At 49.3% G+C, this 17,988-nt stretch overlaps 1 protein-coding gene across 1 annotated transcript in view; it reads right to left on the bottom strand.

Annotated features, from left to right (window-relative positions):
• Nucleotides 1-14,498, bottom strand: part of LOC116091256 (fer-1-like protein 4) — a 36,256-nt gene extending 21,758 nt beyond the window's left edge. Inside the window, exons 1-19 of the mRNA XM_031372463.1 lie at nt 14,362-14,498; nt 14,049-14,104; nt 13,464-13,552; nt 13,284-13,383; nt 10,881-10,972; nt 10,691-10,732; nt 10,069-10,230; nt 9,567-9,627; nt 9,325-9,456; nt 8,862-8,924; nt 8,597-8,681; nt 8,198-8,357; nt 7,902-8,085; nt 6,790-6,976; nt 5,985-6,355; nt 5,593-5,701; nt 5,232-5,409; nt 5,020-5,140; nt 4,605-4,705 (exon numbers count right to left, since the gene is read on the bottom strand). Coding sequence (XP_031228323.1) covers nt 4,605-4,705; nt 5,020-5,140; nt 5,232-5,409; nt 5,593-5,701; nt 5,985-6,355; nt 6,790-6,976; nt 7,902-8,085; nt 8,198-8,357; nt 8,597-8,681; nt 8,862-8,924; nt 9,325-9,456; nt 9,567-9,627; nt 10,069-10,230; nt 10,691-10,732; nt 10,881-10,972; nt 13,284-13,383; nt 13,464-13,552; nt 14,049-14,104; nt 14,362-14,440 — 2,372 coding nt within the window. The 5' untranslated portion in view covers nt 14,441-14,498. The remainder of the gene's footprint in view (nt 1-4,604; nt 4,706-5,019; nt 5,141-5,231; nt 5,410-5,592; nt 5,702-5,984; nt 6,356-6,789; nt 6,977-7,901; nt 8,086-8,197; nt 8,358-8,596; nt 8,682-8,861; nt 8,925-9,324; nt 9,457-9,566; nt 9,628-10,068; nt 10,231-10,690; nt 10,733-10,880; nt 10,973-13,283; nt 13,384-13,463; nt 13,553-14,048; nt 14,105-14,361) is intronic.
• Nucleotides 14,499-17,988: the final 3,490 nt, after the last annotated feature.

Below are 17,988 nucleotides of genomic sequence, written 5' to 3' on the forward strand. Positions count from 1 at the left end.
GATCTCATTATGGGTGGTTGTGAGCCACCATGTGGTTGCTGGGATTTGAACTCATAACCTTCCGAAGAACAGTCAGTGCTCTTCCCCGCTGAGCCATCTCACCAGCCCAGAAGTCAAATTTTCAATTGTTACCTTTATCTTTCACTAAATTATTTACATTCTTTCTTATAAACCCAGAGCCGGGATGGGTACAAGCCTCAGCAGTAGAGCACAGCTTTGTGCATGCGAGGCTGTTTAATGTCCAGCACATGCATGCCTACGCTAGCATCCAGCACCTGGCCCCTTCTCCCATCTTTTACCAGGACCACCCAGTCTAGGTTTCTTTCTCACACAGGATCACGGCAGATGCCTCCTCACTACACTGGCTGCTGGATCACCCAGTCTAGGTTTCTTTCTCACACAGGATCATGGCAGATGCCTCCTCACTACAGTGGCTGCTGGATCACCCAGTCTAGGTTTCTTTCTCACACAGAATCATGGCAGATGCCTCCTCACTACATTGGCTGCTGGATCACCCAGTCTAGGTTTCTTTCACACACAGGATCATGGCAGACACCTCCTCACTACACTGGCTGCTGTTCTCAGCCTCCCTGCATAGAGCATTCTCAAAAGTACCCAGAAGACTCTCAACACTTTCCCATCTATGTTGCTCCACTGCAGTTACCTATCTAAGGGTAAGATATAAAACCCTAAAAATGGACTAAAAGGCTCTACACGTCTGGTCCATTATCTCTAACCTCATCAAATGTACCTGTCCCATCAAGGACAACCCTGTGTCACACTTGTCTCTGCTCCTCCATAAATTATGTAGAAAGTAAGATGTTCTTATGCATATAGAGAAGCGCTGGAGATGCCAGGAAGGTTAACACATAGCTTGCCTCTTCCGTGGAATGAGCTGCTTAGCTGGTCCTCTTGGAAGGCTGGGATGGGTATAGTTAAACCACCCAGTAATCATTTGCTGCCTGCTGAGTGAGGCTCTGCCCATATCTCCCAGAATTTATGTTTTACTTATCCCAGGTCCTTTCCCCTAAAACCTTGAACATTGTCATAAAACCCATCCTAATATGAGACACCACTTGCACTTTACAACAGCCAAAGTGACTCACTCCTATGCTACCTTAGGCCCAGGACAATCCTGACACCCACAGGCATTATGGCTACCTATCTCTGAATCAACAATACTCATCTCTGTGAAAGAAGCCAGATGTACTTTGCAAAAGTTCTCAATGGTAAATATGTCTTAAATTTGTTGTCCTCCTGGGACTGAGTTATCAAAAAACCTTTTTCCCCCAACATTACGCTGTGCTCAAAAATGGCTAAAGTAAATGAATACAAAAGCCCCAGGCCAGCACCAGTATCTGAAAATCAGGTGAATCAGGTTTCTTTCTTTCTTTCTTTCTTTCTTTCTTTCTTTCTTTCTTTCTTTCTTTCTTTCTTTCTTTCTCTCTTTCTTTCTTTCTTTTTTGGTTTTTGATACAGGGTTTCTCTGTGTAGCCCTGGCTGTCCTGGAACTCACTCTGTAGACCAGGCTGGCCTTGAACTCAGAAATCCGCCTGCCTCTGCCTCCCAAGTACTGGGATTAAAGGCGTGTGCCACCACTGTCCAGCAATCAGGTTTCATTCTTGTCTCTTCTTGGGTTGTTTCCCTGCCTGCAGGGACCCGCTACAAATTATATACACATTTCCCACTACAGCTATTCAGTGAGGCCCTATCTCGTGTGTGTATGTGGTGACAGGAGTGAGCAGGCTATTCAGGTAGAAAGCTCCGAGTGCTATAGAAGTCAACGGCAGTGTTTCTGGAAGGAGTAGGCTCTACTGTGTCCCCAGGCTCAGATATGGATGGAGAAGTGAGCATCCCGAGCCTCTGACTGTGATGCCTCGGTCCTGTTGTCATGCCTGAGTCTCTGCAGATCTTCAGATCGAAAGAGATCTGGGCTCTAGAAATGTCCAACCTCATCAACATAATGTAAATTTGCATTTCGTGCAAATAATCCTCCCAGAACTCAGTTCACCTTGCTGCCTGTCTACTAGATGTATGTCCACTTTCAAGGCTAGCTAACATCTCCAGAAATAAGCTCCCAACACTCTTCCTCCCTCACACCTTCTCTCCCACAGCTTAGCTAATAGCCCGGTCTACACCGCCAGGCAAGCTGGGATGGTTAATGTTGACCATCACCTGGACAGGTTCTGCAGTTGCCAAGGAAACAAGCCCCTCGAGCATGTTTGTGAGAGGTTTTCTAGGTTGGGTTAATTTCCCTGGGAAGACCCACCAGAACTGTAGGTGACCCCCATCTCATGGGCCGAATCTCTGGGTTGAAAAAAATGGAAAGAGCGAGCTGAGCCCGAAGCATTCTCACTCCCTGCTTCCTGACTATAGATGCAGTGTGAACATCTGTGTCCCGCACTTGCTGGACTGCTTTTCCCGCTGTAATGGACTGTAACCCTAAAACTGTGAGCCAAAACAAGCTCCTCCTTCCTTAAGCCATTTTGTTTTGAGAGGTATCTTTTTATAGCAATGAGAAAAGTGACAGACACAGTTCTTAAAGTTTTGGAGGTCCTTTGTGACGTCACACATCTCCTCCTTTTTGTCACTTAGCCACCTGTGCTGCTCTGTACTGTGCTGTGCTGTGCTGTGCTGTGCTGTGTGCTGTGCTGTGCTGTGCTGTGCTGTGCTGTGCTGGGCTGTGCTGTGCTGTGCTGTGCTGTGCTATGTGCTGTGCTGTGCTGTGCTGTGCTGTGTGCTGTGCTGTGCTGTGCTGTGCTGTGCTGTGCTGGGCTGTGCTGTGCTGTACTGTGCTGTGCTGTGCTGAGCTGTGCTGTGCTGTGCTGTGCTGTGTGCTGGGCTGTGCTGTGCTGTGTGCTGTGCTATGCTGTGCTGTGCTGTGCTGTGCTATGCTGTGCTGTGCTGTGCTGTGTGTTGTGCTGTGCTGTGCTGTGCTGTATGCTGTGCTGTGCTGGGCTGTGCTGGGCTGTGCTGGGCTGTGTGTTGTGCTGGGCTGTGCTGGGCTGTGTGCTGTGCTGGGTTGCGCTGATATATCCAACTACAAATTTTTTCTTGAATTCACTCCCCTGGCCTTTTATTGTTGGTTTGGTTTGGTTTTTTGAGACATGGTTTCTCTGTGTAGCTCCTGGAACTCATTCTCTAGAGCGGGCTGGTCTCAAACTCACAGAGATCTATCTGCTTCTGCCTCCTGAGTATTGGTGTTAAAGGCATGGCCACCACTGCTCAGGTATTTATTTATTTATTTATTTACTTATAGGCAATGATCTCATGTATGTTGCCACACTGGTCTCAAGCTGAGGTTGACCTTGAACTTGACCTTCTGATCCTCCTGCCTCTACCTCCCAAGTGCTGGAATTACAAGCATGCACCACCATGCCTCATTATCACAATGCTGGAGTCAGAACTCAAGGCTTGGTGCATGCTAGGCAATCACTCTGTCAAGTGAGCTGCATCCACAGCTCCTGAGCCCATTCACGCCATCTCCACAGCATCACTCTATTCATATCCTGGCATCTAAACATTACAAAGCCTGTCTTCTATTTCACACCCTCTCTCCCCCCAACTCATCCTTTCTAAAATTATAAACGAGAATTTCCAGACCTTCAGTGGTTCTCCCCTGCCACTCAGAGAAGAAACCATGGCCATTACAATGATATAGAATGATATGAATAGAGAGGAAGCTCTTGAGAAAAGTGTCAGAAAGGAACCCTAGCGCCTGGAGCAGGTGGTTGGATTCATGGAAGTGCAGATGAAAGACGGAAGCAACTAGGACTCGTTCGTGCGGTTAGAGCAGCAACTGGTGACTGAGAAAGGACCAGGTAAGGATGCAGGAGAGACAGATGCCAGCAGAGCTACTTATGCAGGAGGCGATAGGGTAACTCAGTATCACAGAGGTGCTGCTGAGGAAGCAGCACATCCTCCCTGTATCAGCAAGTAGGACCACCGCATGCGTGCAGAAGCCGACTAGGTACAGACCGGGTGGAGAAGGGCAGGTTTACTGGTTAGTTCTGTGGCAACTTGACACAAGCTAGAGTCTTCAGAGGAGGAGGAGGAAGTGCCTCCATGAGATCAAGCTGTAAGTCATTTTCTCAATCAGTGATCAGTGGAGGAGGGCCTAGCCCACTGTGGGTGGTGCCGTCCCTGGGCTGCTGGTCCTGGGTTCTACAGAGAAGCAGGCTGAGCAAGCCAGGGGCAGCAAGCCAGTAGACTCTGCGGCAGCTCCTGCCTCCAGGATTCTGCCTTGGTTGAGTTCCTGGGCTGAGGTCTTTCAATGAACAGCGATGCGGAAGTGTAAGGTGAATAAACCCTTTCCTCTTCAGTTTGCTTTTTGATCATCCTGTCTTGTTGCAGCAATAGAAGCCTAAACTAAGTGGAGTTTTACTTTCCTTGTGCAATAGGAGGCAAGAGAAGCCTCAAGAAGCCCAATGCCCTGTGAGTTCTACTGAGCTCCCTTGATGTGGGCACCTCGCCTTCTCATTCTTCTGAAGGTGCCGGACAAACACAGCTTGAAACTACCCTGGGTCTAGACAGTCACCATGAATCTCTCTCCCATCCTGAAACTGGCCACAAGTAGGCAGCTCTATGGCTGACTCTCAGCTCACCTGCTGCCAGCCACCAGCTCTTCTAGAGTCTGCTTGAGTCGTGTGCAGGCACCCGGCCCCGATCTGCGCTGCATCTTCTCAACCTCCTGAAGGCCATGGTCCTGTGTGGGCTCCAAGAGAAGTCAGTCTCGAGAGTCCCTGGCCCATACCCCACCCATGCATACCCTTCTCCTGATGGTCCCTCATTGGATTCTGGTTCTGATTCCCTGGCCCCCTTCTGTCTCCACTCTACCCGGCTCCCACAACTTTGTTTCCCTCAGTTTGCCTAGAAACTTCGAGCTTTGTCCACCATTTCCCAGCCTTGCGTCAACAGGTTATCAGCTCTGCCTCATTAAGCCTCTCCTTTGGAGCGTGTTCAGAAGCCTCGGTCTCTTGCATCCTGGGCCTTTCCCTTTCGATGCCATCTTGCTCTCACCAGCCTCTCAGCCACTTTGCACACACTGTTGCTGCTATGCAGGCGCCAAGTATAGTCCTCCCAGCGGCTCCAAACATGTAGGCAGGGCTTTCGGTGACGCAGAGGCAAGCAGAGATATGGCCTGGCCAAACCGAGAGAAGAGAGAGGCTTGGGGACATCTTGATTGCTCGAGGACCCATTTAACCCCTCCTCAAGTGACCTGTGTCACTTACCCATTGCCATCCACAGGTTCAGGCCACTGAGCAGGTGTCCCCAACAACTCTTGCTCCTCCTGCCCTGCCTCTCTGTCCTCAGATTCCAAGAGAGGCCGAGATTCCAGTGTGCTGTCTTCAGATCCCTCATCAGCCCTTGATCCTTGGCCCAACTGCTCTTCCCGGCGGCCTGCTTGACCTGCACCGCATTGAGGATCAGGGCATCAGGATGAAGGTCAGGCACTTCCCTCCACAGCCCCTCCCTCACTAGAGCAGAAGCCACCACTATCCCTGAAGTGAACACCCCTTCCCATGGCCTAGTGTCTGAAACAAGGGACCACTCCCAATCCGGTGACTTTTCGGGCTCATCTAGGTCACACACCGATGGAAATCTCCAGGCTGATGGCCTTCTTGGCCAGTGAAGGGTCGATCATGGTGGCCTCAAAGAGCACCCCGAAAAGCAGGAAATCTTCGAAGGATGCCAGGGCATTCTGGGAAAGAGAGTGAGCCCGGGGTCAGCTCCCACCCTCTAGAGGAGCAGTCTGTTCTGCTTGGTCACATGCCTACATAGAGACATCAAAACTAAGGTCCAGGAGGCTCTGCACCTTACCTCCATTTCTGGCCCTGATAGCTTCCCCCAGAGACCTGACCCCCTCAATATATACCATGTTTAGATACACCAGCACACGTATGCACATACATGGAATTCTTCATCCAAGTCTCCACATTGAAAACAGCATCATGCCTGACGCTGAGGGTGACTCCAGCCCCTACCTCTGGCAGAGGCAGCAGCTCCTCCACCTCCACCTCCATTGCACTCGGGATCTCAGGCACATCCTCGCTGGTGCTGGCATTGGCAGGCTGCAAAATGCCAGCTGGGGTGTGACCCCGCCCGGTCTTCTCCTTCTTCTTTTTCTTCCTCCCAGTGAGCCGGGACAATCTGGACCCTTGTATGGTCTGGGAGGATTTAGGTTCGACTCTGCCTTCGAACACATCCATGGACACAGCTACCAGAAGCCGACCCCGGAACCAAATGCCTTCCCCAAGGCCTTCGTTGAGATGTTGAAGACCATCCCGGAACCTGCCGCTGGGGAGCGAGCCATAGAGGGGCACCCAGGCTGGACCGAAAGTGGGGTTAAACCCCGCTGTAGGGGGACAAGAACAGGATTTGGAGGGGAGCACAGAATAAATGGGTACTGTTCTGAACTGTACACCCTTGTATCCCCCAGGTGCTGGGGTGGGAAGAGAAGGCAGGGCTCGGTTCTTTCTGAAGGGAGTAGGTGATAACAGAGGCAGAGGACCTCACTAGGCTTAAGGGAGGAGATGAGGTTGGGGTGGAAGTACTGGTGTTGTGGTAAAGGTTTGGGGGATCACTTCAGAGTGATCACTTCCCTGCGAGGCTTGACTGGAGGGGCCTTTGTGCTTAAGAACAGTTAAGAACAGAACTGGTTTAGAACAGTTAGGTTTTGTGGGGTGATGGGTCCTCCCTGGGCCACCTGTGTTCTAAGGATGAGATCTGCTCTGAGGAGCTGATGTGAGCCATGGCAGACAGGGCCCTGCGTGGACCAGACGTGCTCACCTGCACGACCCGAGTTCGAGATCTGCCTCAGGTCTAGCACGTGTGTGGCGAGTGCCACATCCACAAGAGGTGCATCGTCACACAGCTGCAGGCGTAGGCTGCGTGTTAGAGGTGGGAAGAGTTCCACGAAGCTCAACTGCTCGTTCCACTCAGGTGCTGTCTCCTCTCCTCGAACCGAAGTCTCACCCTGAAGGCCAAGTCAGGCGGAGGGGGTCAGTGTGGATCCTAAAAGATGGCTCAGCAGGTGATGGCGCTTGATATCAACCTGATGACCTGAGTTTGATCCCTAGGTCCTATACTGTTGTCCTTCCTATGGGTTGTCCTCTGACTTTCACACATATGCCATGGCACTCAGAGCACCACACACATACACAAAATAGCCGGAGAGATGGCTCAGTGGTTAAGGTCAAGTGTGAGTTCTACTCTTCCATGAGGGAGTTTGGTTCCCCCTCCACTCACCCAGCAGCTCACAAACACTTGTGACTCTGGCTGTAGGTGACGTCTGACACCTTCTTCTGGCCTCCATGAGCACCTATCCTCATGTGCTCTTAACTCCACAGAGATATTCATGCATACATAACTAAGAATAAAAATAGTCTTGGGAGGCAGAAGCAGGCAGATCTCTGAGTTCGGGGCCAGCCTTGAACACAGTGAGTTCCAGGACAGCTGAGGCTGTACACAAAGAAACCCTATCTTGAAAAACAAATAGGCAACAACAATAAGAAGCCAATCATTGTGGCACATCCCTGTAATCCTACCAAACAGATCTCTGAGTATCAGGGCTACATAGCACAACCTTGTCTCTAAATGAGTAGATAATGATTATCATTAATAAATAAATACTTTGGGCTGGAGAGATAGCTCAGTGGTTAAGAGCACTGACTGTTCTTCCAGAGGTCCTGAGTTCAATTCCCAGCAACCACATGGTGGCTCACAACCGTCTGTAATGGGATCCGATGCCCTCTTCTGCTGTGTCTGAAGACAATGACAGTGTACTCATATACATGAAATAAATAGATATATCTTTTTTAAAGATACTTTATAAAAAAAGTAAATAAATAAATACTTTTTAAAAGACCCTAGCTGCAGCACGGGGCATAGGAGTGACTGACCTGCTGCCCCAGGAAGTTCACCCGTACATACGGGTCCAGGAGGACATGTTGGTCATGCAGGGCACGGGCCAGACTGCCCAGCAGCCCGGTGCGCACCGTGGGAAGCCCCTCTGCGCGGTACACACGGACTCGCAGCCGTGCCCATGGCCTCTCAGCCTGCACCCCATGTGGCAGGAGTAGATTCCTAGGAGGAGCCAAAGTGAGGAGTAAAGCTGGAGTCTGAGCCCCTCTACTTCTCTCTCCGCCGCCAGGCCATGCCTCATCCAATTTTCTCCTCCCTCCACAGCCCAGCTTACTTCTCTATGTCGGAACTGGTCCCTGGGCATGGGTGTGGTGGTGGAAGGGGAAGGTCCCCACGTGCCCTCACAGACAGGGTGATCTTAACGAAGCCCTTGGTTCCGGCGCGGGTGTCACGGGGGTCATGCAAAGGAGCCCACTTTTGGTGGAAGTGGCCATCTAAGGACAGAGGAAGAGGACAGAGATCGAGGAGACATCTAAGGGACACAGATTTAGGACGTTGGACAACGGCTGGGTTTGGGGCAACACGTCCTGTTTCGTGCAGAGAGGACCACCTCACCTAGAAAGGTCAGCATTCAGAAAAGACCGCTGTCTCTGTCTTTGAAGTTAGTACACTGCCCAGAGCTCAGTTAATTTGTTCTTACAAGTAAGTTTCAGTGAGAGGAGGGGTTCAATACCTGGCTGGTCCAAGGCCATCCCCAAGTCCATCCTGAATGTTCCTATCCTGGTGGCCATAAACGGGAGAGTCTTCGAGTGGAAAGCCTGGGGAGAGAAGGGTTAGTCCTGGTGCTTTGTCATCTTTCTTTCTCCCTGCCCACCTTTTGACTCTCAGGTCTATAGCCCTGGCTGGGCCTTGAACTCATGGCGATTTTCCTGCCTCAGTCACCCAAATGCCCAGCTGGGTACCTCCCTTTCCTGACATGAATCTGCTTTCCCACTCACAGTTATCTCCAGCAGCAAGTCTTGAAGATGGAGCCGAGTCTCATGAAATTCGAACAAGAAGTACTGGGTAGTGGGATGAGAAAGGTTGGAGCAGCGAGAGGAGGTTAGGCACGAAAGGCTCATTCAGCTCGCCCCGAATTCTTTTTTTTTTTTTTTTTTTTGGTTTTTCGAGACAGGGTTTCTCTGTTCCAGCTGTCCTGGAACTCACTCTGTAGACCAGGCTGGCCTCGAACTCAGAAATCCGCCTGCCTCTGCCTCCCAAATGCCTGGGATTAAAGTGCTGCGCCACCACCGCCCCTGTGGTCCCTTTCCTAAAAGGTACCTACACACTCTTTGCCTGGGATGACTCCCCTGGCTCAAACTGCAGAACCTTTGCATCCTGGCCCCGCCCTCTCCAGGAGACAGGTCTCTCTGGATCCCTCCCACTCTCTCAGGCCCGCCCTCTTCCTTGGTGGCGCCTCACCTCATTGTAGAAGGGGCAATTGGTTCCACGCAGTGTTGCAGTCACTCGGCGCTGATCCCCCACGCGAACAGCCACATAGGGGTTAATATTGACTCCTACCAGTTTCTGGGCCTCAAGCACTGTGATCCCCACCTAGGTAAGGAATGGAACAAAGAGAGGAAAGAAAGTCAGAGCTGCCTGGGTAAGGGGAGAGACCCCCTGTGAGATTCCACAAGAGTTAGAATATGGCCTGAGAGTCATACCTGGAAGTCCTGGGCTTTGCACACCTTGAAGGGGTCTCCCCGGGGCAAGCCCAGGGCACGGCTGTAAAGAAGTATAGGGTCAGCTCTGCTCCTCCCTCCTCTCCCACCCACACATACAGATAGATGCTCAGCCGCTGGGATGAGGAGTCAGAATGCCTTGCTCTACCTCCTTCTCAGACCTACATCCAGAATTCGACTCACTCTTGGAGCTCTGAACAAAAGGTAGTTGAGACCTGCTCCGTGGCCACACTGTGCTAAGCGCTGTACCACTGACAGGGACCACAGACACAACCTGTCCTTATCAAATTCCCTTACAAATGGGTGTGAGCCACTGTAAGTGACTTTGAAAGTGGCAGTCTGTACAAGTAAGTGAATGACCTTTGATGCCCAGGTATCCACCCTTTCCGGTACCCTGGTGTGGATGGATGGGTGTGGCTTATGTGTGTGAGGGAAAACTGACTCAGTGACAGGGTGTGAGACCAGGAACATGCCAGTACACTACCTTTTGAGGGGGCTGAACACCACCCCAGAGATCTCCACGTCGGGTTCGTCCAGCTCCAGTTCCAGCTCCAGCTCATTCTCTTCATCGTCTTGTGTCCCTAGACTCCGAGCTAGCCTGCGGCCCAGAGCCACTGCCCGACGCTCCAGCTGGGCCTCCCCAGGCCTGAGAGGAAAGGCCTCATAGGACCTGTGACCTGCTGCTGGGCATCTCTTGCCATTGCTTTATGTTAGAACTGACCTTTAACCTTCAGATTGACCCCCACTTATCCTGGGACTAACTCTTTTTTGTTTTGGTTTGTTTTTCTGAGACAGGGTGTTACTGTGTAGCCCCGGAGGTCTGGAAGTTGATTTGTAGACCATACTGGCTTTAAGCTTACAGTGATCTGACCGCCTCTGCCTTCCAAATGCTGGGGGACTAAAGGGGTGCACGACCACACCCAGCTTTGGACCAACTCTGCTTAATCCTGAGATCTGTCTAACTTCAGAACCCAGTCTTGATGCAAGGATTGACCGCAGACCCTATAGCTCATTCATCTGAATCTCAGACTCTAGAACTAAATCAGGTCACAGGCTCTTCATCCCCAAACTGACCCTGGCTGTTCCCTCTCGCCCCACATACTTACTCCATGTCCTGGAAGCCCACATTGGGGATGATCAACTCTAAGCTGGGAGGGAGAACAGAAAGGATAAGATGCGACTACAGAGTGCTGAGATCACAGCGCCCCGCAGATCCAGGGTGGACACGGATGCTCTCTCTTCAGGGCCAGTTTCATCTAGGGACACCAGGCCTTGCATAGGTTACTGGATGATTACCTGTCTCGAACGGGTGTCCCAAAGTCCTCCTCTGCCCAGGTTCCAGCAGCTCCCTCAGGGGGCTGATACTTCAGGTCAAGCTCCACGTGGATCTAAAACCAAATATGGCACCCATTGGTGCCCTCAAACTGACACGGGGCTAAGAAGTACCAACACCTTACACACCATCTTTTTTTTTTTTTTAAAGACTTATTTATTTTATATATGTGAGTTCACTGTTGCAGTCTTCAGACACACCAGAAGAGGACATCAGATTCCATTACAGATGGTCGTGAGCCACCATATGGTTGCTGGGAATTGAATTCAGGACCTCTGGAAGAGCAGTCAGTGCTCTTACCCGCTGAGCCATCTCTCCAGCCCTTACACACCATCTTTAATAGAGAGTCTCCCTGTATACTTCTGCAGTAGCACGTTCCTGTCCGAGTATAGTAATGTTAGCATTCACAGCCTTCTGCACTGCTGCTAGAAGCCGAGGCAGCTTTCTTTAATGATGACCCCCTGGGAGGTTGGCTATACTCCAAGGCAGGCCCTGCTCCCAAGAGCAGCTGGATGACACAAACTGACTTTATCAAGGGGTGAAAAATACAGAAAAATCACAGTTGGGTGGGTAGGGAGGTGAGGGTGGAGAGAAGGCATGGGAAGAGTTGGGAGCTGAATATGATTAAATACACCCTATTAAATTCTCATAGAATTATTAAAGAATATCATGTTGTAGATATTCACAACCTTCTTGAGAACTAGCGGCAAATAGGCTTAGTAGCTTGAAGGATGTTTGCTGCCAAGACTGACAACTTGAGTTTGACGCCCAGAACCTATTCAATGGAGGAAGAGAACCAACTCCCACCTAACTCCCAGAAGGTGTCCTCTAACTTGTACACAAAGGCTCATGTACACATAAGAAATGAAATGTTTAAAGGACTGGAGACATGGCTCAGGTGTTAAGAGCACTGGCTGCTTTTCCAGAGGACCCAGGGTTCACTTCCCAGCTCTCACATGATGACTCACAACCATCTGTAATGGGATTGATTCCCTCCCCAGCCACGCAGGTGTACATGCAGTACAGACACATACATATACATAAAATACATGAATAAATAAATTTTAACAAAAAATAAAATAATAAATGTTTAAAATGAACTTTTTTGAGAAAGGGTTTTACTGTGTAGCCCTAGCTAGCCTTGAACTTATGGAGATCCATCTGAGTCTGCCTCTCTGCCTCTCTGCCTCTCTGCCTCTCTGCTTCTCTGCCTCTGCCTCTGCCTCTCTGTCTCTCTGCCTCTGCCTCTCTCTGCCTCTCTGCCTCTCTCTGCGTCTTTCCTCTGCCTCTGCCTCTGCCTCTGCTTTTGCCTGGATTAAAGCTATGTGCTACCACACTCAGCTATAAACCATGGAGATAGAGTTGAGGCTGGGGCACAGCTCAGTTGGCCGAGTGTTTGGCCAGCATTCAGAAAGGCTTGCGTTTGGGCTCAGCAGCACTGAAAACAAACCTAAGCTAGAAATATACAAAAGCAAACACTCAGACAACAGCAGGGCGCGTCACCTCCCCATCCTGTTCTTTCACTGTTCTTGGCTCTTTGGCCTGCTCCCCATAGCTTTTCCAGTTCCAGATCCTTCTAGGTTTCTGCCCTACTCTGCGTCCCAACTTCCCATATCAGCACACTGGCATTTTACGTTTTTAGGTTCTTCTGTCTGAACGTTTTCCCTTCTACTTAATGCCCATCACCTTCAGATCTGAGTACAGGCATAGTTTTCCCAGGGAAAGTCTTCAGGCCACCCCGTATCACAGCTCTGTACCGGCTCTTCTGTAACACTCATGGTGGCAAGCCTACTTTGTCTTGGGTGGATTGATGCTTGCTTAATTTTTAACACACACACACCCCTCCCCCATGCAGCTAGTGGGCTTCAACAAAGCAAATCTTTATCTAGTTTTGCTCAACATCATCCTTTAACTCAACCAATGAGTGAATGAAAAAAAAGAGTCAAGTGTAAGACTGACTGGCCATTATGTAAATGAGGAGACAGCTTAGAGATGCTAATAACTCTTTCAAGTACACCAATGGGAAGAGGCAGAACTATGATTTGAAGCCAGGTCCAACTCTTCTAAGGATATATGACCTTCTATGAAATACCAGGAAAACCCTATCAGCTACACCATTGTCTCCTATAAGAAACCAAGTGAGCCTACCCCAGACCCAAGGAACAACAGTACACACACCACACTCCTAGGACTCAGAAATGAGCCTGCTTCTGATCCTTGTAGACTCAGGCAGCGGCTGCAAACAGAGCCGAAGCTGGGCCAGGTACTTGTCCCTGCTCCTGTCTGGCTCGGGTCTTCCTCTGCATTAATTCAAACCCTCTGTCTGGAGGCATCTGGGGTTGCTAAGTTAGGTTGGTGGCACTTACCGGGGATACCCGAAGTCTCTCATCCACCAGAGCTTCCCTCAGCACCAAATGCCCAGCGCTCTGCAGCTGCTGCAGAGAGATCACCAGGGTCCCCAGGGGCCTAGAAGAATGACATGGAGCAAAAGACTGAACCAGGTGATGACATCAAGCCATCACCTGGCTTCTTCCAGTTCTCCTCACCTGGGGCTGAACACGCGGCTACAGTTGACCACCTGCACAGACAGATTCTCCCCAGCCAGTGGAGATCCATAGTGGGGCCAACGAAACAGCTAGGAACAAGAAAATGTTCATGAGTGGGGCGTGGTGAAGCATGCCTTTAATCCCAGCACTTGGGAGGCAGAGGTGGGCGGATTTCTGAGTTCGAGGCCAGCCTGATCTACAGAGTGAGTTCCAGGACAGCCAGGGCTATACAGAGAAACACTGTCTCGAAAACAAAAACAAAAACAACAACAAAAAAAGAGAAGATATTCATGATACCAGGTGCCAGGCTGACTGGTCCTCACACCTAATCCAGAGTCTGTCCTCAATGGCCCAAACATGAGGCTACCTCTAGGACTGATCTCGAAAACCTGGAACAAATTCCTCCAATGTGAATTTCGTGTCAATCTAGGGCTGATATGGGTCTGATTGCCAATCAAGAACTAATTTTGAGAGTGACATCTCCAATCAGGTCTGAACTCTCCAACCTGAGATTCACACCTTCCAAGCCCAGGAACGAGCCCTTCGGCCCCAGGATGCACCCGGAAAAGAACCAGCTCTACCGACCTCACCAACGTCTGCTTCTCGGCCACAGTGAATTTTCCTTGTTTTCTGGGTAAAGCCTGCTCAAAAATGAAACTAGTCATTTATCAGCCCCTACACATATACACAATCATTTACCTCCCCTCCCCTGCCTTGTCCCACTGTCTAGTTCCCTCTCACACTTAAAGAAAGGTAGAACATAGGAAAGAAGTAGAAGCCAGGGAAAAGGGAGACAGGTTAGAGACAGCTGACCAGGATCTAAGTTGGAGGTCTAGGGAATGAAGAATGTAGAACTTCCCAACTCTAAAAAGACTTAGACCATTCACACAAGTCTCACCTCGAAAGCAGAGCCTCACTTGTCGGTCATGGATGCCCGGCAGCCCTGTTAGGTGCCTCACACACACAGTTAGAGCCATGGTCAGAGTGCCACTGGCTCTCAGGCTGCCTGCTTGCCCTTCTGCCCACCTGTGTTGTCCATGACTCACTGGACTCACCCAGCAGGTTCAGCAATCCCTTCCCTGTAGTCAAACACATAGGAGGGCAGGCCTGGAGGTCATGGTTGGGGAAGGACGGAGGCTGAGAAGTGTGGGGATAAGGTCCCTGTGGTCAGCACAGAACTCTGCCTGTACTGTCTGCAGAATGCCAAGGAGCCTGAGCGTCAATAGGACGGGAACTGGGATAGGTAGGAATGGAGAAGAGAAGATCTCAGTCTGGTCCACGCTAGCCTAGGAGGCCTCCAGGGCATTGCTGTGGCTTTCTTACTATCACAGTGATAAAATACCATGACCAGAAAGAAGTAACTAGAGAGCTGCCTCAGGGTTACTATTGCTGTGATGAAACACCATGATCAGAAGCGGCTTGGGGAGGAAAGCGCTTACTTCACCCATAGAGGCCATGGAGTTCTGTCTACTGGCTTGCTCCTCATGGATTTCTCAGCCTGCCATTTAAAAAAAAATAGAACCAAAGACTACCAGCCCTGGATTGTCTCCATCCATGAGGAGCTAAGCCCTCTCCCATCAATCACTAATTAAGAAGATGCCCCCACAGGCTTTTTCTCAAATGAGATTCCCTCCTCTCAGATGACATCAGTTTGTTTCAAGATGACATAGAACTACCCAGAACAATTGACTCCTTATCAATTTGACACACCAAGACAACAGTTGTATTTAACAATAACCTCTCCTTTTTTGTTTATCCCCAAGTTCTCATATTAAGAAATAACACAATGGAAATCATATTGGAAATGGAAAAGTCTCACAGTCTTTACAAATTCAAACTTTAAGAATTCAGTTTCTTCTAAAATATCAGTCTCTATAAAATTCCAAAAATCTCCTTAAAAGTTCAAAGTCAGCCGGGCAGTGGTGGCACACCTCTAATCCCAGCACTTGGGAGGCAGAGGCAGGTGGATTTCTGAGTTCGAGGCCAGCGTGGTCTACAGAGTGAGTTCCATGACAGCCAGGATTCTACAAAGAAACCCTGTCTTGAAAAAAAAAAAAAGGTTCAAAGTCTCTCAATTGCGGGGTCCTGTAAAATCAAAACTACACCACACACTTTCTCACTCCAAGGAGGAAGAACCGGGGTACAAACCCAACCTAAACAAAGCAAAAGCAGACGTCTGGAACTAACTCACAATCTCTGGGCTCCTCCAGAGGAAGGCTTTGCCACTGCACACAAAGCTTGCCTCAAAGGCTCAGCCCAGCTCCCCACTCCAAGGCTGTTGCTGTCCTTGGTGGTCATCCCATGATATCTCCCAAGTGTGCAGTCTCCTGCTGCAACCAGGAAAAGAAAAGCAAACGTGTCTTCTGTTCTCCACCGTTGTGCTATGACCTGTGCACACACCCTCCAGAACAAAAGAATGAATAAATGTAATTTAAAAATTAAAAGCTAATCTAGGGGGCTGCAGAAATGTCTTAGGGGTGAGAAGTGCTGCTCTTCCAGAGGATTGGAGTTTGGCTCTCAGGATTCACATCTGGACAGTTCACAACTGCCTCCAACTCTGATACCCTGAGTTCGAGGCCAGCCTGGTCTACAGAGTGAGTTCCAGGACAGCCAGGGCTACACAGAGAAACCCTGACTTGGGGAAAAAAAACCAAAACCAAAACCAACTCCCCTGCAAGTACTATATGTAGTTAGGGTTGCATTCAACCACTCACTAACCCAACAAATGTGTGCTATGACCTGTGCACACACCCTCCAAAACAAAAGAATGAATAAATGTAATTCAAAAATTAAAGGCTAATCTAGGGGGCTGGAGAAATGTCTTTTTTTTTTTTTAAGATTTATTTTATTTATTTATTTATTTATTTATTATATCTAAGTACACTGTAGCTGTCTTCAGACACTCCAGAAGAGGGCATCAGATCACATTACGGATGGTTGTGAGCCACCATGTGGTTGCTGGGATTTGAACTCAGGACCTCTGGAAGAGCAGTCGATGCTCTTAACTGCTGAGCCATCTCTCCGGCCCCTGGAGAAATGTCTTAGGGGTGAGAAGTGCTGCTCCTCCAGAGGACCGGAGTTTGGCTCTCAGTATTCACATCTGGACAGTTCACAACTGCCTCCAACTCCGATACCCTGAGTTCGAAGCCAGCCTGGTCTACAGAGTGAGTTCCAGGACAGCCAGGGATACACAGAGAAACCCTGTGAGAATTACAGCACCAACCCTGGGGAAAGGGGGTTAATCTTCGCTCCATCTATTCATCCAGACAGTGTATTTTTTTGTTTGAAGACTAGGTCTCACTATATAGCTCGAGTTGACCTTGAACTAGAGATTCTACTGCCTCAGCCTCCCAACTTTTGGAATTACAACCATATGCCACTATGCTTGGCCCCAGCATCCAGATTGCTTTACTCCAGGGAGTTGACATCTTTTTCTTTTTTTTGGTTGAGACAGGGTTTCTCTGTATAGCCCTGGCTATCCTGCAACTTACTCTGTAGACCAGGCTGGCCTTGAACTCAGAAATCTGCCTGCCTCTGCCTCCCAAATGCTAGGATTAAAGGTGCGAGCCACCATTGCCTGGCTCAGAAGATAACTTTTCAGGAGTGAGTTCTCATTTCCACTAAGTGAATCTTAAGAATCAAACTCAGGTCGCCAGACTTGGCAGCAAATTTTTGTTTGATTGTTTGTTTGTTTTTTGTTTATTTCTCAACCTAAGTGTCCTGGAACTAGCTCTGTAGACCAGGTTGGCCTTGAGCTTACAGAGATCTGCCTGCCTCTGCCTCCTAAGTGCTGGGGTTAAAAGGGTGTGCTCTCACAAACAAAGAGATTGCAGACAAGGAGAAGTGAAACAGATGTGTTCTCCATCTCTCAGAAGTGTCATAGATGCTAATCATAACACAGACAAAACCAGTACACCACAGTTGCTTTCCCAGTAGGTAAGGGTCACACCTGGGGACCTCCAAGGAAGGACAGAGGCACTGGGATGAAGAAGTCTTTAAAATGGAATTCAAAGATAGAAACTAGGACAAGAAACCCGCATTCAGGCACTAGGAATATGTTCTAGGACCCAGGTACTCATGTGTCCTGGGACTTGAAATTTGTTCAGCTTAGCTGAGATACAAGGAATGTTCAGGGCAGCCTACACCTAAGACTGGAGTCTCAGAAAACTGGGTCTTGTTACACAGTTTCAAGCTGTAGAATATGGTTATTCCTTGTGTCAGTTTTTCCATTTCAATATTGGCACCAGGATGAAGTGGAGATGGAAGTCATTTTGTAGAAATACATGGCTAGCATGCAGGAAGCTACGGGTTTAGTCCCCAGCACCCCATAAGTTAGGCAGTGAATGGCCACAACCCCAGGAGACAGAGGCAGGAAGATGAGAGGTGCAGGGCCATTGTTATTTCCATAGTGAGTTTGAGGAAAACCTGGGCTACAGGAGACCCTGTTTCTAAAACCTAAAATCACACCAATCAAACAAACAAACAGAAACAGGAAAAAAGAAAAAAAGAAAAAAAGAAAAAAAAA

The sequence above is a fragment of the Mastomys coucha genome, unplaced genomic scaffold (genome assembly GCF_008632895.1).
Source record: "Mastomys coucha isolate ucsf_1 unplaced genomic scaffold, UCSF_Mcou_1 pScaffold15, whole genome shotgun sequence".
Lineage (NCBI taxonomy): Eukaryota > Metazoa > Chordata > Mammalia > Rodentia > Muridae > Mastomys > Mastomys coucha.